Source organism: Stylophora pistillata, chromosome 12 (assembly GCF_964205215.1).
Source record: "Stylophora pistillata chromosome 12, jaStyPist1.2, whole genome shotgun sequence".
Lineage (NCBI taxonomy): Eukaryota > Metazoa > Cnidaria > Anthozoa > Scleractinia > Pocilloporidae > Stylophora > Stylophora pistillata.
This window is the reverse complement of record NC_142530.1, coordinates 17,125,506-17,149,224: the sequence shown is the minus strand read 5'-3', so window position 1 is coordinate 17,149,224 and position 23,719 is coordinate 17,125,506. Positions and strand designations below refer to the sequence as shown.

Genomic DNA, 23,719 nt, shown 5'->3' with positions numbered 1-23,719 from the left:
ATAGTTCATTATACAGAGGACTTCGAATTCGTCATATAGAGGTCCGTTAAATCAAGGTTCCACTGTATTGAGCGTGATATGTGTACTACTCCCTCTTTCAGGATTTAGGGTGATTTTCCGCCATTCTGTCTTTTTGGATTTTGGGTGATTCTCCGCCATTTCGTCCACATGGGGCCCAGGCTCTCTTCGGGAGGATTATATTACAAGCTCTCCATGAGAGGATAATGTTGTTACGACTAAATCCTCCACAAAATATGTTGGGCCTCACTTGTCGGGGGAAACTGACTGTCGAGCGCACCACGCTTGGCAAAAGGTACTAAGACTCTCGAGCTCTCTTTTCCTTCTTTCCTTAATTACTCGGTTCTTCAGTACACAATTCTACTTACATTCAAGATTACTTCATTCTTTGTAAGTAAGCTCTAACGAACATGCTTATATTATTCAATTTTGATACGTACACGTACGGAGGGATGACAGCTGGCTGACCTTAGGACATTAAACATTTGTTAGAACAATTTTGCGAGACTTTCGAAATGAACAACAAAGTGCTTTATATAACCTCCGATCAACTGAATCAACCTCTGATTGCGTTAGCCGGCCAAACGGGAACTTTTTGTAACAGTCCAAATCCAAGGTCAGAAGATAAACTTGGCACGTCCACTTAAGGAGCTTAGGCAATAATGTCACAGTTCAAAAACTTATCGCTACAGTTTAAACCTAAATAACTTCGGAATTCAAACTCATACAGTAACTAAAATCGTAATAAGAAACTGACCAACTGATTATTAAATAACTAAGTAACTTCCTAAAAATACTATGAAGCATTTTATGAGAATTTACACTCCGCTCTGTAACTCCGTTAATAATCAAGTAAATTAAGTCTAACCTTCAGATAGTGTTATTCGTGTTATTTTCGTTATCTGAGAGCGATTTCAGGCCACTTTGTCTCGTTTTAGTGGAGATCTCATCCCACGACAGACAGTAGTGGAAACTAAACTGAAGCAATTGCGTGACACCCGGTAGGTCGTACGGTAAGATGGCATGTTATCACGTATCAGACGTAAAGACAGTTTAAATTCTCAGTCTGGATTTTGTTCTTTGTCTGCAGTCGGAATTTTGTACCTATCCTGCATTTTGCACCCGCTTTACAGTCTGCAGTCTGCATTTTGTACTGACCGATAGCCAAAATGTTAAAATGTTAATCTGACTATTTACCGAACATCACCCCCGCAGTTCAAAGTATTTCCAATTAGTTTCAAGAAGGACCGCTATACTATTTTCGTGAAACTTGATTGGGCGATTTTTTAAAGATTTTTATAAAATATACCGATAAACTTCTCTCGTTGCATAACGTCTATTGTGAAATCGTCGTCGCGTAATGGTCTCGACGTATTACAAAACTAGCCATAAATCGCTTGGAAATAACTCTTAAATAAGTGTTATCAGTTGTATTTATTTATGTAGAGCCTGTCTTCATACTTGTTGACATATTACATAAACAACTTGCGACGCTTGAGAATCTGTTTTTTTAACCGAGTTCTTGCTCTTTGAAACGATGGAATAAGCGATGAAAAACACGAGGAAACCCCTGAGTCAAGTGATACTTTGTTTTAAGCAAAATCCGAATGTTTTTGAACTGCCACTTTTCTCCTCGAGCTTCTTGGAGGTCTGTCGGGAACGGCAAGAGCACGGGAACTCCTGCACAAACTGGTGACATATATTCAGTTGAGCATCGCTCTTTAAGGGACCCATTCGTACCTACTCATCATCGCAGAAGAAAAGGTGCAGTTTTAAGCCAGTTCGTTCTCATAGATCATAACAAATAAGCAGTGTAGGTGTTAAATCACTTTAAAATGTAACAATAATGGACGGATATTGTTGATACGAACGATGCAAGAAGAGAGTTTCAGTGAGTCCACGCGCGTTTCTTAAAATGGCCGATTAACAAAGATAACTTTACATATGATGCACGATCCTTCGCAGTAGATAGCGCTATTTATGCAATAGCGTAAATCAGACCTGAAAAAAATCAGGCCTGTACGAGATTCGAACCACTGACCTCTGCGATACTAGTGCAGCCCTCTACCAATTGAGCTAACAAGCCAACTGGGAGCAGGCCGTTAAGTTGATTCGTAATAAAGCCGTGATAATGATTTTCGCTATTACATAAATAGCGCTCTCTACTGCGAGGATCGTGCATCATACGTATCTAATACCGCAGTTCAAAATATATGAACTTCATATATACATTGTATCTGATTTATTATCACGGGTTTATTACGAATCAACTTAACGGCCTGCTCCCAGTTGGCTTATTAGCTCAATTGGTAGAGCGCTGCGCTAGTATCACAGAGGTCAGTGGTTCGAATCCCGTACAGGCCTGATTTTTTTCAGGTCTGATTTCCGCTATTGCATAAATAGCGCTCTCTACTGCGAGGATCGTGCATCATACGTATCTAATACCGCAGTTCAAAATATATGAACTTCAATTCATTCATTAGGTGTCGAATTTATTATATGCTACTTGTTGACAGATTGTTGACAGAAAAGCTCTAGTGCGACTTCGGCCTTTTTCACAATTCTCTTTAATTAGGATTCGGGGTGATTTTCCACCATTCCGTCCTAAAGGATTTGGGTGATTTTTCCACCATTCCATTATTTCGTTGTTCCGTCTAACGTTTATTGTCTACAGTAGTGCCTGACGCAAACGAAGCATTGACTCTTAGCGTAAGCAGGAACCCCCGTACCCCGAACTTCAACACAAATTAGTCGGAGAGCCAAAGTCTAACTTGCATTTACTCATCGATTTATTAGGGGCCGACCATTTAACTCTTGAGGAGGGGGGTGGGTGATTTTGAAAAAAAATTTCCTGGAAGCACTTGTTGGAAGAAAAAAATTGCATGCAGCCCAAATGTAACAGAAAATAAAAGAGCATTTAGAACGGAAAAAAATATCCTGCCCAACAGATTGCTAGAAAAAAATTTCTTGATGACCAGAAATCACCCAAGCCCAGCTCCCTCAAAAGTTAAATGGTCGGCCCCTTATCATAACCTGATTCCGCATCTCCGTGAAATTACATCATGCAGTCATCTCGTCAATGTTCGATATTTGGCAAAGTGTTGACACATCTCCGTAAAATAACAGCACGCCTTCTTACTCTCAGGCTTTTAACAGAAGACCTTTAGAGACATTTGGACATTGTAAACTCAGTTAAGGAACTGTGACGAGAGGAGCAAGCGCACACTGAGGAAAGCAAAGGTTTAGAAAACTCTGCGTATCACTACAGGTATGTTTCGCAGTTTTTTTACTTACTTACGGAAAAAATTGCCTGAAACTGTGCTCAATTTTCATGCTCTAATGACCTCGTCTTCCAAAAAGATGACTGGAATAAGACTGAACTCAGGGATCGAGTAGATTAGTCCGAAAATTGTGAAACTTGCCGAAAAACCACATGGTTAACCGCACAGAGTATTGCAAGATTATAACACAGCGAGTAACATGAAACCTTTTTCATTTCCGGAAGTTTGACATTTGCGGCACGGAAATTTTTGTTTAAAGTGCGACTGAGATCAAATTTAGCGCTTGCCAGATTTTTCGCTTTTTAGAATCCTTATCGGCTACTTACCACTTTCTCGAAATTTGGAATGAAAATTCGAAGTGGAAGTCTGTTTTTTTTAGACTTGTTTTCCTCGATTCAACGTCCGCCATTACTCGAACTGCAAAATGACCGCACGTTAGTCCGTGACGTCATCTTATCCCTTCAACTTTTGCGCAGGCTCTTAACTAAGAAATGGACGGAGATTGTTGTACTTGAATAGTTCTAGGAGACTAATCGTCGTTTCGAGGCGGGAAATGGCACCCTAGGGTTGTGTTATGTAGGATTGAGCAGTTATTCTTTAATATGAGTGCTGAAATACCGCTACACAGGCCAAACGAAATAGTTACGAAAGCTAATGGATGGCATTCGTACGCCTACATAGCTCAAACCTCCAGCCGAATTGGGAGTATCGACGTGGATTATGCATGAAAAAGGATTGCCCTGGGTGCCATTCCTAGAATATGGAAAACACTTTTCAGCTGGCTATGTCTCCAAGAAGTCGCCAAAAGGCGAGTGTTGTTGGATCGTGATCGTTCCGTTCGTTCTCACCTCACGGTTTCTAGACCTCTAGAACATGCAACGACTGAACTTTCCTTGAGTTACATTTGTTTTGATTTTCTTTGTTATCTATTTAGTTATTCTCTGACTCGTAATCCTCCTTGTAAGATTTGTACACAAAAAAAATTTTTTCTGTTGGAATAAAGTCTTACCTTTCCTTTTACCGTAAAAATTGCTTTCAATCCATGAATATCAATGGCTCTATATTGCTGTAGGAGTATGAAAAATTGCCTACCTTCCCAACTTGATCTGGCCTGACAAAAGCCATGGAAAAGGCCTCTGCAGCTGAGAAGACAGGCTTTCTGGCGGGCTACCATTCTGTGGATAATCAATTTTCCCCGAAGATGTAGACCAGCTCATACCTATACTCTGCATGTTTATAAAATTTCATATAAGGCAAAGAACAGGTAGTTAATTTCACTGTATATGAACAGCAAAGCACCAGGTACTATTTTCTTAAAAAGCACAATACTTTAATTAACTAAAAGATTATCAGGAGTAATTATATTTTTAGGGGCAATTCAAATTTGTTCCTCCATGATATGCATTGCATAGCCACACTAATAATTTCAAAAAGGAAAAGTTAGAACATGTAAATTTATTTACTTATTCTGTTTTCTAATTCTTGGTTCTAGAAACAATTTGGTAGTAAATTACTTATTCTCAACTGTTGTGCTAAATATGGGCTATCAATCCTACCACTGGCAGCTTGAAGGGAAACAAAGGTGGAAAACCAGGGCCAGCCACATCTTTGGGTAGCCAGCTACCCAAAGTACAAGGATGTAAAAGAAATGTCATGACAGGCCAGGGTAGCATTAAATTATAATGAAGTTTTACATAGTGCATAGATCAAGCAGATGCATACCAACTTACACAAATGTTTCCCTGTAAAAACAAATGTGCAACATAAGTGATCAGACTCCTTTTTTGTTTTCTCAATTCATCATTTTGATACATTCTGTAATTGATAACCATATCAACAGAAGATATTTAAAAAAGGGGCCAATGAGCTTAAAAAATAGTACACCAGGTGCTTTACACCTAATGCTTGACAAGGGGTCAGAAGAGCAAGCCATACAAAAGCTTTAATGATATCAATGAGTGCTCCAATAATCCCTGTGTAAACAGGGGTACTTGTACTGACTGAATGAACAGTTATGTTTGTGCTTGTCATCATGGATTCGAAGGACTCCATTGGGAAACAAGAAGGAAAAGACTGTGATTTGTTCATAATGGTGACCTTGACAGTATTCCTTCTGAAATTTTTCTCACTACATCCATCCATTACTGGTAACCCCACAATGCAGTGGATAAACATGTGTTCAATTGAATAAATAAACAAAAGAATCACTCAATAGTAAAATTAGGATTGTCCTGCTTCACCAAATGTTTAGAAACATGATTACCTTATAGTAAAATCAATTTAACCTTTGTTAAGATTTACTTCCTCTGATCTAAATTTTAGGGAGCACATTCAAATACAATTAATTTGTAGAAGGCAGACCACCTGGCAAATCTAAGGTTCGAGAAGGTGGTGAACTACAGATTTGCAGCAAGCCATGCAACGATGTAAACTACAGGACCACACTGCTTAATTTCTTATTATTGCTAAACTAAGAAAGCTACAAACACTTTGATTTGATGCTCACAGGACAGTTGTGTATAGTTCAACACAAAATAACTTCAGGAGTGTGCAAACTCCCTACTGCTACTGTTTAGTTGTCTTGAATTGCAAGGAAATTACATAAGTACATGTATTTCTGGAGTTGAGTTTCTGGGTGTTACAGTAACAGTGTGGACAAAATACTTATGTTCCCTGAGAATCACAAAAAGTCACGGTCCTTTGTAAAAGTTTATTAGCATTCTGATTTTTTTCCGAAGATGAAAAGCTGCACAAACACGAGTCCATAATAATGTGTAGTAAAACCCAATTCATAGAAATAAAAAGGCTATTGATTTTCTTCGAAACCATGGTATACCACAGTTTCGCTAGGAAAAGCGTTGCATAACGGCCTTAAGACATTACATGACAAGGAGAAAAGATTTGAACTTCCAGCAAAATAAGAACAAGGGTAAACTGGCTGGAAGAGTACTGCTCGAAGACACCTTATAACAATATATATAGCCTTTCAAGAAGATATTTTATCCTGCTACAAAACCTTAACTAAGAACATATGTGCTAAAATTTCTATTATGAACTTCTGCGTCACCAGTAAGGCGCTTTTGAAGCTCTAGCTCCCTCATTTCTTCACTAGCCATGTTTAAATGTTTTTCTCAAATTTCTCCTCGACACTACAAAAATCATTCATAGACCCCTCATCTGAAGAAACAGAACCATTACTGTCGTTTAAAATAGAGAACATCGACTGAAAAAGGAATACTATGATGTCACAATGGGGAATGACGCTGAAAATTATCGTTGGCTCAGCAGTTGTAGTTTGAGCGGACGAAATTTAGTGAGTTTTAATCTAAATTTTTTCGGACTTTTCTTGCCGCGATAGGTCTGATATTATATTTTTTCTTTTTGTTTAGGATCTAAACTTAAATTGTCGGCATAAAAAATTTGTTTTGAAGAACATCAATTTTTCGTCTCAGTAGCATTTTAAGCCTAAGTGGTTAGATTTCAGTAACGTCCGCCGAAGACCGTTTTTTTGTTTCACGCACTGATTTTTAGACTGGAAATTTACGCATAACGTTTATCATTAGAAAAACTTCAAATTTCTCTTCTTGTGTACAAATATTTTGGGAAACCTCAAGGTTTTCACGAAACGAAAGAGATAAAACCACGAGACACCTATTTCAGGAGGCGGAGCACGCCTCATGCTGTTTCGTAAATTTCTGAAAAATTCGCCTGTCCCATAATAATTTTGGCCCTTGCTCTGAATTATCTGCCATAACGAAAGAGAAGTCGTTTTAATCCTTTCTTGTGTAACATAAGTTATAAAGGTCGAAACGAACCACCAACCAGAGAATTTTATTAATTAAGAGGGGAACAAAGAGGGGTCCTGATCCAGTTTCATGCACGAAACTTTACAACAATTCACGTATTTGCGTAAGAGGTTTCGGTCAGTGAAATTTTGGGATCTTTACCGAATGGAAGAGAAAATTCACGGGTGACGTCTAAAGACTAACTGTGATTTGCGAAACGAAACAAAATGAAACTGTAATTTGCAATTTGAAATCTGCAAAATATCGTAAACAGTCCTGAAATTCAAGAAAATCAAATAGTTTGGGTCAGTTTCATCATCATTCCCAAGCAAACGAGATATTTTATCTAGAAATATGCTGCGACATTTCCAGTGTAATTTCGGAAGTGTCATGTCGAGAATTCAACACCTAATATACTGTGCAGCTACAGCGCCAGCTAATATTTCAAATTACATTTTCTCTTTAATGCATAACTCTTCCTTTACATTGAATTAGTCACGAACGTAGTGGAGATTTCACATAGAACACCACGCACGCAAATTTTTCAATTCTCACTTCCACTAGTTGTTGTTGTTATGATTTTGTAGGCTGCGTACGCAACCCACACTTGTAGTGAACTGACAGTTTCATTCTGGTCTGCGTGTGAAGTTTTCCTCGCAGATTCTCGTTTCGCAAAGTACAGATTTCTATTCATTTCACAACTCGTTAATAGATTTCTATCTCTCAAATTTACAGATTTCTATTTCGCAAGTTTAAAGATTTTTTTTCTTCGCAAATCAATGACAGATTTCATCTCGCAAGTTACAGATTTTCATTTCTTTTCGTTTCGAAAACTAGTGCGCTGATAAAACATAAAACCCGTACGTAGGTAGATCAAAGAGTTTATAATAACGAAATTAGGTACGCTTAATATGTTGATATGTTGAGGTCGAAAGCTTGATATGTTGATATGTTCAGGTCGAAAGTGGTGTTTTGTCTTAATAAGCGAAAATCTCGACAGAATTCAGTATAGGTAAGAAACGAAGATGTTGGGGCGATGATAGCATACATGACACATTTTCGTTCTGGCATGTGCTAAGTCTTAAAATTAGACCGCAGGCAAACAACACTCGCAGAAGCCTACAAAAGGAAAGGAAAATTAATCAGTCGCGTGCAGTTTCTTCCTTTAGGACAACTCTTGTCCTTTGCAGCTATGAAATGTCATGCAACCCTCTTATTTTGAGGCGATTTACACGCGATTTCAGTTTCGCCATGAAACCTTACGCAAGGAGAGAGGGTTATCGGTAGTCTCTATTACATATTTCATAGTAAGTCACACAAAAAATTACTCTTTCTTCGTATCAGCATTGTCTAAATCTATTTCTGAAACAAGACGATCCAAGATCGTAAGTCGGGCTACAGGGAGACTTTCTGTTATGAGTGTTGACCAATCGTGGTGCGAAGTGGTTTTAAAAGAAATACTAAGGAGATACTAAGGTCCTGGTTTGTGGGCGTGGCATAAAAATTTTTTTTCACCCCTGAGAGACACCAATTCTACTACGCACTCTCACAAATTTTTGGGGCAATGCCCTAAAAGGTATCACAGAAGCTGCTACTGTGGACCATTTGAGGCTGAACAGCCTAAGAGGTACAAAACCCACCTTTTTTAGCCCTTAAAAGCAACCTCGTTCCCATGACCTTTTCCCTTAGCTGGGGGCCAGCTAAGGGAAAAGGCCCTGGGAACGAGGTTGCCCTCAAAGGTACAATGAGCACCCCAGTCCCTTTTATTTAAGGGTCCCCCCTTCCCAAGGGTGATAAGTACATGCCAATTGATGCACGTGTTAAAAAGATATATTATGAAAATGTAATCATAACGGTCTGAATGCAAGGAGGTAATTTCATCGTGAAAACATTGTATGCATAGCATACCTCATCATCACCATCATCATCATCATCTTTATTTTGCACTATTTATATCATTAACTACAAATGAGATAAAATAAAAGGAGAAAATAGAGAGAACAGAGTTTTACATATTGTAGGAAAGGAAGAAGTGTGTAGTGACCATGATAGAAGCAATTGCTTTTGAGATGGTCACTACCACATGATTTCACGAGGAAAATATTTATTAAAAGCTAGTATACTATATTTAAGATTTACAAAAGAGGGAGAAAGGAATATAAAAAGTAATACATTGAGCAATAAAAAAGTAATACATTAAGCAATAATCATTATTTATACTCAATTGATTGTACAATTACATACCTAATATGTAACTAATTATACACCTAATAAGGACCTTTCCTGATTTTCTCCTTGAATTCTCCAGATATCAATAGTTGGGATTGTCTCACTCTTGTGCTGTTGTCTAACTTTGGATTTGCTTTTGTTTCTAAAATTTGTCTGTAGCAGTCTTTTTATTTTTTGAGTGGGTTCCAAATTATCTTATATTCGTCTGTGCTTTTGCATGTGTCTGATTTGATGAAGGTCCATGTTAGATGAGCAAGACAAAAATTGTATTTCATAGCAAACAATACCTGCTTTAAGTTTCTTTGTGACAATATTAATGTTAGAAATAGCTTGTTCTAATGATGGTTTACCACTTATTTTCATTTGTTGTATTGCAAGTTCACAAGTATCTTCATAGGTCAATAAGGAGAACATGTACTTTGCTCTGACTGTTTGTTGAAAAATACAAGTAATACATAACAGTAACTTGCAAGCCACTATAAAAACCCTGTATTTCCATTGTAGTTGTTGAAAATTACGTTTTCCAACTTTTTTTTTATAGTTTAAACCACTGGACAACATCCCATAGCTTTGACCTTTAATTTGGACTGATATCTCAACTCCACAAATATTAAGACACGTGCATAAATCTTCCCTTAGTAGATGCCTGTTGATACCCATGTTACGATACAATTTATTTCCTCGGTCAGCTATGCAACATAGGGTTCTGGAATTCTAATAACTACAATAGTTAGTAACACATTGCATAAAGCCCTACAGCAGAGCATTGTTTTCAAGAGCAGTTGTGTTCTTCTCTCAAACTGTTCATTGCAGTTATTTCATATGTACTTAGATGCTCTCCTCTGAGTTCATAATTGTCACTGAGGGAGTGTATAGTCTGGAAATACTGTACTAAGCCCTGAACAGATGGTACTTCTAAAAGTGCACATGTACCTGAGGGATGGCTTCTACCATATTCGTCTCTTGCATGAGAATCAAATATCTCATAACCTCCATTATCAGTATAATAGATACTGAGACCATTTACATTCTATTGTCAGAATAAATGAAGAGCAATTTTGTGACAAGAGTGATTCAAAAGCCCTTTCTGTAGACATACTGTACTGATATTCCACAATTATTGAATCACACTGTTAATATCACAACGATTAACAAACACCGCATGATGAGATCTGAATTATTTTGCATACTTTATTTCTTTTGCAACATCATTTTGTTGTGCACACAACGCTGATTCGTCACACTTTTGTTGTATACATGGCGCTACTTTGTCCAAATTATACATTATTCACATTCATTTGACACCGCGTTGTTTGGTACCAAACAAACATTCCTGCATAACAAATACGCGAGTTTACTATTTGCACAAAAGCGACATAACTAATGGAACGAACAGAAAAATAACAACAGATAATATAGTCTGTTTGAGCAAAAGCATAACAAAATTATGTAAGCTTAATAATCACGATAGAGGAACATAAATATAACAATTACGTTTATCCTCACTGATGAAAGTCCAACATGGCATCTTTGTTGTCGTTTCCCAGAGTTTGATCACGAGGCACCTTGTATTTATCAGCAAATGTTCTCCTGTCTCTGTCCACATTTTCTGTTCACTGATGACTCATTCGATTTCTGGTTTGATTCCAGAGAGACCTTCGTTAAATCATTTGATTCTTTTGCTATTTTGAGTTCACGGAACGATCGGTTCGGAATATACGCTCATTACACACGCCATCTTTTAGAGAGGGTCTACCGCGAACGGTGTGTGGGTCTGTATGTTTGAGCGCAGAAAGATGACACAAATTCGACATATCCGCCATTTTCGAAATCGTGCAGGAAAGGTTGCGCCTTAATTATTGAGTGTCTGCGGTATTCCCCATTGCACGTGACCTACATTTGTGGAGAAACCCGATGATAAACCTATAGTCTGTTGCCCCACTAAGAAGGCGTCGAAAAAGCGATGATTTCTCTCCAAAATAGTTTTTTTCGTCGACGTCGAAACACCCTCTTCTCTCTTGTTTTGCCCGCTGGCGACGCCAGAAATCTTTGTGTAAACACAAGGATCCGAATATTGGCAACTCATTCACTAGCCTCCATATTAAAACTTGTAATACCCTTAGGAGACGCAACACCTAATTATTTAGAAATTTACCTCATTTTACACTTGGGAAAGAATACTTAACATCCAACGGACACTGAGGTTATAAAAGAGACAACTGTCGCGTGTGAAACATTTCAAAGCGAAGTCAGTTTAAGGGTTTAGTTTCAAGCCTCTTGCGGGTCATAGCATAGTCAAAACTCACTGGTAGATTAGGTTTTCTGAAGTTCGTGGAGTGGAACAAAGACTTCAGTTCTCTCTCGTTACTCTGCACTTAATGTTATTCACGCCCATGTGACACCGTTAATGTATTTTTTTGTTACATTGAAAATACTTCTAACGCTACTAGACCATTGATAATCATCTAGGTAATGTGGGAAAGCTTGGTTTGGTTATTCGTATTTTCTTGATAGCAGTAAACACTTGACCCCTCATTAGTGAAAAAGATAGAGATTTTCTCTACAATATCGGTACAAAATCTAGCAGGGTCTAGCAGATAAGTGACGAGAGATTAGTAGATGATCCAACATTAAATTTCGGAAATAACATCTTAAGAATTATATGGCAGACAGTGCGGAGAATTATTGATGATATGTTGTGTTAAGCCTTAATTGAACTTTTTTTTCAGAATGGCTACACATACACATGTGAGTGGTTACAGAAAGTACTTTGGAACTCGATTTGCTGACCTGTCACCGGCCACAACAACAGAGGATCAAATCAGGGATGTGTACAACGATTGGGCGAATAAGTATGATGAGGTGGGTTGAAAATTCAGTATCTATATTGATCTGCATCAATCCATTTACTTACTCAATTATACATCTAGTTATGCATCTGGTCTGACAAACTATTTGTTACTTTACTTATCTATTTATTACATCCATTTTGAAAACAGTGGTGATCCTTGCAATCTTATTAGCTCTCAGCAGTGCATTTTATTCACAAATCGCATAATTTTATTTCTAAAATACATCTCTTACCGGTCTATGAGAGTGCAACAATTAAAATAAACGATCAGTCAGGCCTAGGCCTGTTCAAATAAACCAATCAAATCGCAAGATAGTAAAAGACAGAGAAACGATTGTGTGCCGAGTTGTGCAATTTTTGTTGTAATTCTTTTTTCTTTTCCTTCTTTCGGTCCCCCCCCCCCTTTTTTACCGACCAATAAGTACTGAATCACTGAGATATATATTTTTCTAATGTAGATAAAATCCTGTATTTAGGTGTTAGCATTTGTAATTTCAAAATGGATGGAATAAAGTGATAATTGAACTTCGTGCCAAGTAAGTTTGGTGTGAAATCAAACTTATCAGTTCTTATTGCGCATTCCATTCTCAAATTATGCACATGATTTTAGTCAAAATTGTGCTCAACCCAGTTTAATTACCATTATTTATTTACATTTTTTGATTGCATATTCTTGTTATTCATTAATTATCCCTTATTTTGCTTTTCTATTACCCTGCATTTTTGCAGGCATTTTGTTTACATAATTATATGCTTTGTGTGTTTTTAATAGATATGTACTAAAAGTAACATCAATCTCTCATTCTATCTGTCAAATTATTCCTTTATTTAATTATCTATTTAATCATTCATTAATTAAACTGTTAAGTTAGTTATTAATTTTCTGCACATTGTTTAAATATTTATTTATTGCATTCTCATATATTGCTTACCGTCATTGAAATAAACAAACGGCTTAAGAAATTGCGAGTCAAATGATGATTTTTTTTAACACACGACTCTGATTAAAATTATTAATTTTGTCGGTTTGTTTGTTTTTTTAATTTTTTTTCTCAATTACAAGCAGTTAATAGAGTCTTTTGAAGAGTCGTCTTGAAAATTGGCCTCTGGGTTTTGGGAACGGCACCATTCAGTTTTTCGCGTAAATTTTTCTCTCGATTTCTCTGTCACCATCCTTTATTTCAAGCGAACTGGATCCTTTTCCATCGGCCATTTTTCGGCTCTGAAGTCTTAAGTCTCCTTGTCAAAATATGGGTAAGTGGGAAGTGTTTGTTATGGAGAGGAGTTAGTTTTCATAAAAATAAAACTCTTTTTCACAAGAAAGCTTGGCGCTCGACCTCGTTTTGAAAGTGGGGGCTTAATGGAACTTAATTTTATTGAATGGAGTACATTAAAAAAATAAATTACTTTGTTTGCTCAAGTAGTGAAGTAGTCAAAGCTGGGGAAGGAACTGGTCATAACGAACATGTAAGCAATTGAGAAATCGACCACAGTTTCCATGATTTATGTAGCAAAAACTTACTTTGGCTGATGAATGGCAAGAAAAGGAAGTGAAAGTAATAGCTGTGACAACAATGTTCAATGAGATATTTTAGATCATGATGATAATATAACTTTTGATTGCGAAATCTAGCAAGGAACACTTCTGTCTGACATTAATTTGAGTTTGGTTTGCAATGTTTGTCAAAACATCTTTCAGGACGTTGTGGTAAAAGCACTCTTAGTCTGTCATCGACCACAAGCTGAATGCTTGGACGCTGCCATCAAACAATACTTGGACAAACCGAAGGATGAGGTCAAAATTATTGATTGCGGAGCTGGCACTGGTTTGTGTGGAGCTGAGCTTCACAAACTTGGCTACACTCACCTGTGTGCTCTGGACATTTCGCCTGAAATGTTGAATGAAGCAAGGAAGAAAAACGTTTACCAAAAGTTCATCTGCGCCCCTCTTAACTCTGATCAGAATTCTGAAGTTAACACTGGAGAGTACGACGCCATGATCTGCATTGGCACGCTGGCTGCTGCCCATGTCAAACCAACTGCTCTGGTGGAAATGGTTCGCATGATCAAGATTGGTGAGATTCAGAATTGATTTTTTCATTTCCCATCAACCGTGGCATTTAGTTAGTAGTAGGTTTTAGGAGCTCCTGATCATCAGGCCGGAAGAAGTAGATGAAATTACACATTATAACATAACCAAAGTAAAGCGCGCGCTCTGATTGGTCAATTTAGCGTCTCCCATTTGCCCATGGGTGCACGCTGCTGACGTGAGCAAATGCAAAGACTATTTTTCCGCGCGCGCTTGTTTTTTCTGGTCGCGTAAAATTTGTTAAATAAAAGGGAACTCTTTAGCTACAATGTATCAATGTTATGTTATAAAACAAATGGTAAACACCACAGCGTACACTATTGAGTTATGGATGCACGTGGGAGGTTTGCTAAGCACTCAAGAAGCTAGAGTCGCTCTCGGCTATCGCCTCGAACGACTCTTACGCTTCTTTCGTGCTAAGCAACCTCCCGCTTGCATCCATAACTCAATAGTGTACGCTGTGGTGTTTACCATTTGTTAATTAGCTACTCTTTTCAGCCTTCTCTGCACAAAAAAAAACAAAGTTGGTGGTTAAATAATACACAAGGAAATATTGAGCGCTCGCTCGACAAAAACACGTTTTCCACCCCAAATTTGATTTAGTTCAAATGTGGTCCCATTTCCGCCTGGTTGAAACCAAACCTTCGTTGCTGAGTAACCCAACCAATACTATTCTGTTCCACAATATAATTCGTTCTATTCCCTACCATCAAGAGGCTAAACTGCAGGGGTAAACCATCGAGTAGGAAGACCCGTAACTCAACCGTGTGGCCATTCAAGGATGAATGCATCATAAAAGTGAAGCAATCATTTAACAAGAGACGCTTTTAGTAAAGAAATATGAAAAGATTCATGCTGAAGGCTAATTTACATCACGCAAAAGCTAGTAGAACCCTATTAGGTCAATTCTAGAATTTTTTTTCTCTACCTGCTTGTTATTTGCATTCGTTTGTTATTTCGCCCAATTACCTGGTAGATGGTACTAAATAAGTGATATGAAAGTTACTTGAGGGATGCAGGGGTCAGTGCTCGTAGGCGTCGTTTTTGGCAAGATTCAGTATAACACCTCAAATTATTCCCGTTCCTATTTCTATGTATTAATTCAAATGTTTATCGATTTTTATCACAGATGGTCTTCTAAGCTTCAACATTCGATTTGGTGAGCTTGAACGGTATCAGCCAATGATGGAAGAGTTAGAGAAAGAAGGAAAGTGGGTTAACGTTGCCAAGGAAACGATTCCCCATTTCCAGAAAGATGACATGCCTAAAACCTCGTCCTTTTTTGTCTACAAAATCCTGAAGCATTAGTAAGACCAATAACTAGATGATGAACGAATTAAACAAGATTTGATTACAATATCATTATATCATTATATGCACCGTACCATACTAGGCAAAAAAAAGTACAATAAAAAATACCTAAATACATTACTAGAAACGTGTTATTTTTGTATTTTGATGAGATAGGGTGCAAGGCCGAAATGAGTTGAGTCCCATGTAACGATAAAAGAAAATATTTTGATCAAGATTTTTCAAAATCTAGTTGGAACAAAAAAAAATTATGATTGATTGGGCGACCGCATGCACGTCGCACGAAAAGGGAGCTTAAGTACAGAGGTATTGCCTCGCCCATGGTAGCCGAACATTGGGGCTCCTTCACCCGGGGCCCCACAGGGCTTTAAAAGTGGTCAACCTGTGCTAGGAAGTCACCCCGCCTCTTCCTATGTGAGATCGCTTAATACAGGTTCAAATGCATTCTATACCCAGGTGTTCAAAGTCGGCTTTCTTTCTGGTACGTTTAAAATCATCGGTTACAAACAGGCAGTCCTCAATTAAAAAAAGCACGGTAAGGACATCTTTGTCCCAATCATAGCCACAACGGTATCATTAACCTCTCTCCGCCCTCCGCCCTGGTATCATTTTGTACATTGCGCTTTCCGTTTGCAGAATCATCTCACTGAATACAAGGCTTGATATATAAACAGGAAAGTTTCTTTAGGCATGTCATCGGTTTCAAAAAACGGCAATGATCTTTTAGAGATAAATTTCCACAATCCCATTGACTCCAATTCCGATATCTTCCCTTGATAGTCCTCCAGTTGGCCATCTCGGATGTTGAAACACACAAGACCACCTAAAAATGAGCAAAACATTAAAAATCTAAAATTCAATAGCTATTAGCCCTTAAACCTCCAAGACTAATAAGCATCTAATTTCTTCCAACAATATCATCCCTGAATCACACAATAACGACATGAGAATAAAGGAGATGATCGCAAACTCGAGACGCCAGAGAAATTCTCCCTGAGTGTGGAAGGAAATCTATAGAGAAACGCATGGAGAATATGCATACTGATGCTAATGTGTAAAGAGTTAATTTAGACCTTTTACTGGAAAAGTAATCAGTGAGGGAGAACAGGTAGGAAAACAAACGAAACAAACTGGGCACTAAGCCTGTTTTTGTTGTGGGTTTTTTTGCTTTGCTATATGTTGTTTGCTCCTGCGGTGCACCTCCCACACATACATCCCGATCAATGTAAGATGCAAACATGCCATATGCATCGTAGACACAAACTGTTTTAATTCAGATTTAGAGAAACAAATTTAAAACCGAGGCCAACATCTATGGTTAAATCACGAACACTGTTTAGCCATAATTTGTCGGAAATTACTCATAATTTGAGTTCTAGTGCTAGACGCACCAAACAACCAACTCAATTTTGAATCGCAATTATATTATGTAGTTATATTATGTAATTACATCGCAATTATATTACGTAGGTTACGGACCAAGTTTGATCCCCTCGGATTTATGGCCTATAAAACGGCAGAGAACACGAGATTCTGTGTCTTACAGCAAGGACCGAAAAAAAGAAAAAAAAACCAGGTTAGCAAGATCTTCATTATATTTCTAGCTTCAAATAGAGTAAGGACGGAGATTTCATTTCAAATAAACTTTTGAATTTAACAGGCCGTACAGTAAAATACGGCCCGTGAAATTGACCAATATATTTTTAATATAGCACGCGTAGTACCTGAGAGATAACATTTTAATTTGTCATAATTATTGGTTTATCTTCCTCTGTTTGTTTGTTTATTCTTCAGAAAAGAAAAACAGGGCCTTGTAATAACTATTTGGCAAATGCGGAAGTAAGCTTACCGACTTTTATCATCCTGACCATCTCTATCAACGCTGATGGATCGATGTGTCCGACGAGCATTGAGCCCCCACAAATCAAGGCATCGAATTCTCCTGATGCAATTTTTGGATTTGGCCTGTCATTCAAAGGGGAACATATAAATTTTGTGTAGACATGTTTTGTCCTTGCTATATCTAACATTTCCTGTGAAATATCCAGAGCACATAGATTGGTGTAACCGAGTTTATTGAGCTCGACCCCAATCAGTCCTGTACCCGCTGCCACGTCTATAATTTTTACTTCATCTTTTCCTTTTCCAGCTAGAAATCGCCGAATGGCTTCATCCAAACCCTCAGCCATTGGCTTGTAGTAAGTTGCACGTGCCGCAATAACAACGTCCTGAAAGTGAAATTTCAACACACCACTCAGCTTTATGTTAACATGGTAGCCAAATAAAGTTAAAGTCTTCTCTCGTGTTGGAACGTAGAGGGAAAATAACTGGAGCAAACTCACGGAGAGGAAGGTACCAAGAGTCTTGGATCACAAAAGCTTCCTCTTTAATACACCGCTGGCCTGCTAATACAGTGTCCTCTACCTCTTTTCTCAATTTTCTATTAACTTAAATATAGAATTGATTTTATGAATGAGCGCTGTCATCGCACGAAAAGGGAGCCTGCGATGTAAAAACATTTAATTATATTTGAACTGATACATATGCTGGTAGAGGAGATGTGCTACCTTTTCGTATTCCTCCGCCCAGTTATCATAAATTTGTTGAATTTCGTTCTCTGTCGTTTCATGAGAAAGATTGGCTAGTCGATCCCCGTAACACCTTTTAAAACCTGCTTCGTAGGACCTTGCAGCCATTCTACAATTTAAAAAAAAGGTATATAAAAATAAAACATAACATTAACCAGCGTGTTTTACATGATCAATGAACACTTTAATTCATTCGTTCAAGCATTTATTCTTCCGCTCGTTCACTCGTTCATTCGTTTGTTCATTCACTCATTAATTTATTAGATCAGTAGGTTAAATGATTGTTTAATAGTTTCATACACCCTCCTACTTGTAAGTGACCCACTAGATTGTAAACCACTGGTGATCGAAGCATAAGTTTTGTAACCCTAGAAAGGGCACATCATGTTGCGTTCTTTAATGCTTGATTGCCCCTGAAATCTGACAAAAAGCTGGTACGAGAAGGGTGGGGGTAGTTGAAGGTTGATAAGAATCCCTGTATCTTGGAATACACCTTGACATATCACTAAATAAAGCAATCTTCCAGGGTGCGGCTCTTAATACTGACCAAACTGGCTTTGGACTTCGTATGGAGTGGATTACAGCCACATCACCCAGATTATAGTGAGAAGTACATAGTCTATACTCTCTATTAAGCGATAGTCGACCTCCTTCATCGAAATATTTCAAGCTGACAAAATGGTTGAAAACGGTTTTCAGCAACTGCTCGGTGGGAGTCAACGAAATCCTCGCTGTCTACATTACTGGGGCCTGCTGGAAGTAGGGGATAAGGTTCTGCAGAAACTGTGGTGATGCGTTGGAGGGATAACAAGATAATTCGGTTCAATAGATACTACTTGAGTATAGTTGATGGCGCGTTCTTATCGGCTAGTCCAACCCCGAATATCCCTTGCTATTCAGTTAATTACCCCCTTGGTTTATAGAGACTGGGGGCTACGTCGGAGGGTTGGTATAACAAGATAATTTGATCTACTATAAAACACTAGATAACGCTAAAGGCGCGCCCTGATTAGCAAATCAAACACCAAATATCATATGCTATTCACCTCCGAGAAACGCACGCAAGATTTGTGCCCAAAAATATTGTAATTGATGAATGAATTAAAACCAGCTTTCTGTGCTAATTCATCCCGCTGCATTACAGCTTCGCAAATATTCTTCACTTGCCACATCCACTTCAGTGAATAGTTGTTTTTAAAGTATCAACTGAGTTGAAAATCTGATTTGGCCACTGCAAAGTGTTTCTGGAGCAGATTTTTCTAGAAAATTTTACGGTTGAAAGTTTACATTATCATTTATTGCGGCATTTATAGTTTCGGTTCTAGTTTTTAACTCTTGAATTGTGCGCATGCGCAAGAGCGAGTTGTAGGTATGATGCGATGACTGGCGCTCGCACGCTCGATTGGTCGATTCCTGTAAACTTTTTTCTATTTTAGGCTTTTGAAAGCATTTGATAGTTTTTGGCGAGTAATACACAAACGTAATAGCGACCTTTGTTGCTAAGAATAGTGTTGGGGTGAAAAAGAAGCCAATGATAATCTTGAAAGAGTAAAAACGTATGTTTTTCATTTGTGAATTAATTAAAGTTTGCTCAATCTCCGAATACACTTTTATCTATTGCAGCGTATATTTCATTTATGGCGTCAATACTTCTATTTCTAAATGTATACATCCAGGAAAATGATTATTGTGTCCGAAAAAGAAACAAAGAAAATAAAGAAAGGAAGTTAAGTAAAACGCAAAATTTAATCGATGACGGCGAAGTTGAACCACCTACGTCGCTACCCTGAGATCGTCATCTACCGCCTGCTTTTTACCGTAAGGCCAGCGAAGCTCCTTGAAAAAATACTTGTGAAACTTTATCTAATTATAAATTTTACATTTAAAACGCTGATCTTTTGGTAATTTCAACCGCGGGCTCAAACGACTCGAGTCGCTGCTCGCCGACAGTCCGATATTGAAGAATCGCTCACGGCCAACTGCTCGTAAAGTAACTTGTTTGAGGCTTGTTTGGTATTCCTGGAGCTGTATCGACGTTGGAAAGTGGTTCACAAGTGGGAACTGCATTGAAAAAAACTCAAGCATAAGTTCAATCAATCGATATGCTGTTTCTTCAATGGTGTACCTCGCACTGCGTATGCGTATGTTATTAGTGCACTGTTAAGTTTGTATGTTTCCAGTTACCTTGAATTAAGGATTTTTTTCTTAAAAATGCGTCCTGCAGTGAGGAACAGGAAGTTCTAAAGATTGGGATTGATATCACTCAAAATGAGTGTAATTATCAGTTCTCATAACAAGGAATATGCACTGACAGTGAGTGACAAATACTGCCTAAAACTGATAGCAGAGTCCTTACTTTAAGGTGACTGAAGTTTCTCATAGTAAGACCTATTTTTTTCAAAATGAGTAAGTAAAGATCTCAAAAGAGAGCACTTACTCCTCAAAGATTGTTAAATAATACATCAGCCATATGTCTTTGAGACAAGGATCTTAACTCCAGGAAGTGGTTTTTTCTATCAACATTTTGTGCATATAACACAGGTTAGCCAGGCCATACTATAAACTCAACAACAACTTCTAATCTTACATAATAAAACCAAATTGTGCTTTCTTTAAAATGTTTTACGTTATTTTGAACTTAAGATACCTGCACAGCAGCAAGTTTTATTTTGAAGCAAGACTTAAGTTACACCTCACTTCATTTCATGTAGATCAAATGTACAGCAAAGTGACATGGCTTTATACCTAACACCAATTCTTCAAGAAATGGCACAGCTACATGTTAACTTAATATGCTGAAATTTTAACTATTCAATAAAAATCTTCATGCAGATTTACCAATATGAAAATAAACAATATATAGCAGCTTCCTGACAAACACAAATTCATCAATGAATAGGTATAGTACCCTTTCCTTTGAATCATACTGAAGATTACTCTTTCTCTTTGTCAAAAATCTTGTTACAGATTTGTCTGTACCTAAACGTTCGTCGTAGAGGCTTTACACCTAGGACATGTTCTTCGAGAAATTGATCAGCAACTTTTCTTTTGAATCATATTGACGATTAAAACAATAATAAGTTGACAGTGACAACAACAATCCCTTTACAAGGATGAATATCCTAGCTGGTGTATGACTATAATTCTGTCAACTAGTGGTTTATATTTAGTTTGATATTCTTTACTCTGGTTCAGTAATTTTTCGTATGATAATCACATGATTGTAAGTAAAAATTACAAATGGTAGCAGTTTACATTCCATGCTAATTCTTTTAGAAGTTATAAATTTATGATTTATTTTGACAACCACTTTGATTGTCATTTGAAATTAAAAATTTTTGTGAATTACATGCAACAAGGGTATTCCTAATGTTTTATATTTAGGGTAAACTAGGAATACTCAAAACTGTGGTCTTGTTTCAGATATTGAGTGTGTTGAAAGAAAAATTAATGTACAAAAGTTTTTCAAATTATATTTATAGTTATATTTCCTTGGGAGTTTGACAAGCACAATTCCACAGATATTTCTGAAATTTTGGCAAGCATTTATCATAAATCTAGTTGGAAGACGAACCTCTCTACACAGAATGAATACTTGCTAAAAGCAAGGATTTGAGACATTTATTCAGTAGTGGAAATACCTTTAAAATGAGAATTCAAAGTCATAATTCTTAAAACAAGGAATGTAAATCTTATTTTTAATGGTGGTATTCTTAAACTGAGGAACTTTCATTGGAGAGTATAAAATTCTTAAAAGCAGAAATCTTAATCCTTACATTTCAAGGAATTGACTCTCAAAATAAGGAAAAAATCCTTGTTTTGAGTATCCACTGACTTACAATAAGAATTCCAAAAACATAAACTTTAGAGTGGTGCGAACATTCTTGTACTTGTTTTCATCCTCGTGCTAATAATTATCTCAGAAGTGCGAGACATGCTTGCATCGCAAGTAAATACTGAGCTCAATATTGGAACAATAGTTTTATGATAAACAAAACAGCGCCCTTTTAAACTTTCTTCCACAAACCTTTACAGTAAAATCTAGAACAGTGATTGTCTTGCACTAAATCCTAATCTGGCCATATTTTCTGTCTATGAGGCCTAATTTAGTTTGACATCATTCCTCATAATGCTCATTTACCAGTCTAACGATTCATACCCTAGTATGGAAATCAAACACCCATTTCTATTGACCACATAAATTACATTGGCTTATCAAATTCACGAGTTGACTCACAGAGCCTTTGATTATTCCTCTGCGTGACATGACGAGTGTGACGCAAAACATGGTGGAAATTATGCTAATCATACACTCATAAATATTAGTCAAACGACTGCAACATCGGCGCCTAAACAACGCAACGGTCCGCTAAAGCTTCCCTTACTCATGTTAATATTGGAGTCTCCAACGTTGCAAACTATGTTTGTGTGCCCTGCGAACTCCTTCTGTTCAAGTATTAAAGTTGGAAAGAGAAGATATGCTTCGTTGCATAATATAGTCATAAGTATCAACTCAAAGATCACTGAAAGAACAATGTCAATGAGAAATCCTTAGTTTTCATATCCCAAGGACGTCCACAAGGATAACATATTTTTTCACAATCTTTAAAGACAGATTTGGCAATAAAATTCGTCGTTGATCGAACGGTGACAAAGATCGATCCGTTGATGTCGCCCTTGACGAAGATGTGAACGTGCCACAGACCGTTCAGTCGTTCAGTATTGGGCCAAAAATCTCATTTAATTGAAGACGCATATTTTAATCTACGAATACACATAATATTTGATCTTTTCATTCCTCTCACTACAATGAAATACTCACCAAACGCTTCTTTTCTCTTCTTTTCTTTCTCTCGCCTCGACGCTACCTATATCGAGTACGAATCAAGGAGTCACGAGACAGTTTTACCCCGTGTGGGGTAGCGAGGGGTTGGATGCGTCCCTCATTTGCCATCACGCGATAGCGACGAGGTAAAAGTATTCCCAAGTTTCTTTTAATTCATATTGTTTTATTCAAAATTTCTATGAGAACCTGGGGTCTTGAAAAACGTTCGAATCCCTCTAACCAGTATTAGGTCCACCAAGACGAACTCTGAAAATATTTTGAAGGAGTTTTTTAATTTTGATCCAGCCAGGTTTGGAGAACAATCGATCAAAACTGTTTCCCTGATCGTTACATCGGAGTTACATTTCAGTTCAATCCAGCCGCTAAGTCTGACAAGGCGGACACAAGGGGTTATTAAGTTTACAATCTCTTGGAACAAATTTTACTGTCTTATTTTTGAAATGTTTTTTATTAGAGAACTCAAATCAACACTAAACAAACAGTGCGATTCAATTCGACCTATTTCAACTTTTTCTAAATTTTTATGCTAATTTAGAAATTTTTACTTTCTTGAAAATGACCTCGGAGAGTTCGAAACGTCGTGCTTTTTTATCGCTTATTTTTATCCCGAAATCCATCTCTAAAAATTTACTCACTAAAATCTCTTGGTTCACATTAAAAAATGATAATATCGCTATCAAATGTTGTCGAGTTCGTCTCTTTGATTATCTAGTCAGTTGTC

At 37.4% G+C, this 23,719-nt stretch overlaps 2 protein-coding genes across 5 annotated transcripts; one reads left to right on the top strand and one right to left on the bottom strand.

Annotated features, from left to right (window-relative positions):
• The first annotated feature begins 216 nt into the window (after window positions 1–216).
• Window positions 217–15,561, top strand: LOC111344004 (methyltransferase-like protein 27). 3 transcript variants are annotated; one of them, XM_022951206.2, is made up of 5 exons: window positions 238–313; window positions 3,164–3,286; window positions 12,043–12,175; window positions 13,864–14,239; window positions 15,383–15,561. In XM_022951206.2, the coding sequence occupies exons 3-5, from the start codon at window positions 12,044–12,046 to the stop codon at window positions 15,559–15,561; spliced, it is 687 nt and encodes a 228-aa protein (XP_022806941.2). In that variant the 5' UTR covers window positions 238–313; window positions 3,164–3,286; window position 12,043. The 3 variants fall into 3 exon arrangements, with proteins under 3 accessions (XP_088596990.1, XP_022806941.2, XP_022806940.2); XM_088740864.1 differs by lacking the exon at window positions 3,164–3,286 and having other exon boundaries at window positions 217–313; XM_022951205.2 differs by lacking the exon at window positions 238–313 and having other exon boundaries at window positions 3,104–3,286.
• Window positions 15,064–23,104, bottom strand: LOC111344003 (methyltransferase-like protein 27). 2 transcript variants are annotated; one of them, XM_088740866.1, is made up of 5 exons: window positions 22,975–23,104; window positions 20,033–20,213; window positions 18,132–18,261; window positions 17,414–17,792; window positions 15,064–16,387 (listed from the first exon to the last, which is right to left on the bottom strand). In XM_088740866.1, exons 3-5 carry the CDS (start codon window positions 18,258–18,260, stop codon window positions 16,203–16,205), a joined length of 693 nt encoding a protein of 230 aa, XP_088596992.1. In that variant the 5' UTR covers window position 18,261; window positions 20,033–20,213; window positions 22,975–23,104; the 3' UTR covers window positions 15,064–16,202. The 2 variants fall into 2 exon arrangements, with proteins under 2 accessions (XP_088596992.1, XP_022806939.2); XM_022951204.2 differs by lacking the exon at window positions 20,033–20,213 and having other exon boundaries at window positions 22,975–23,099.
• Window positions 23,105–23,719: the final 615 nt, after the last annotated feature.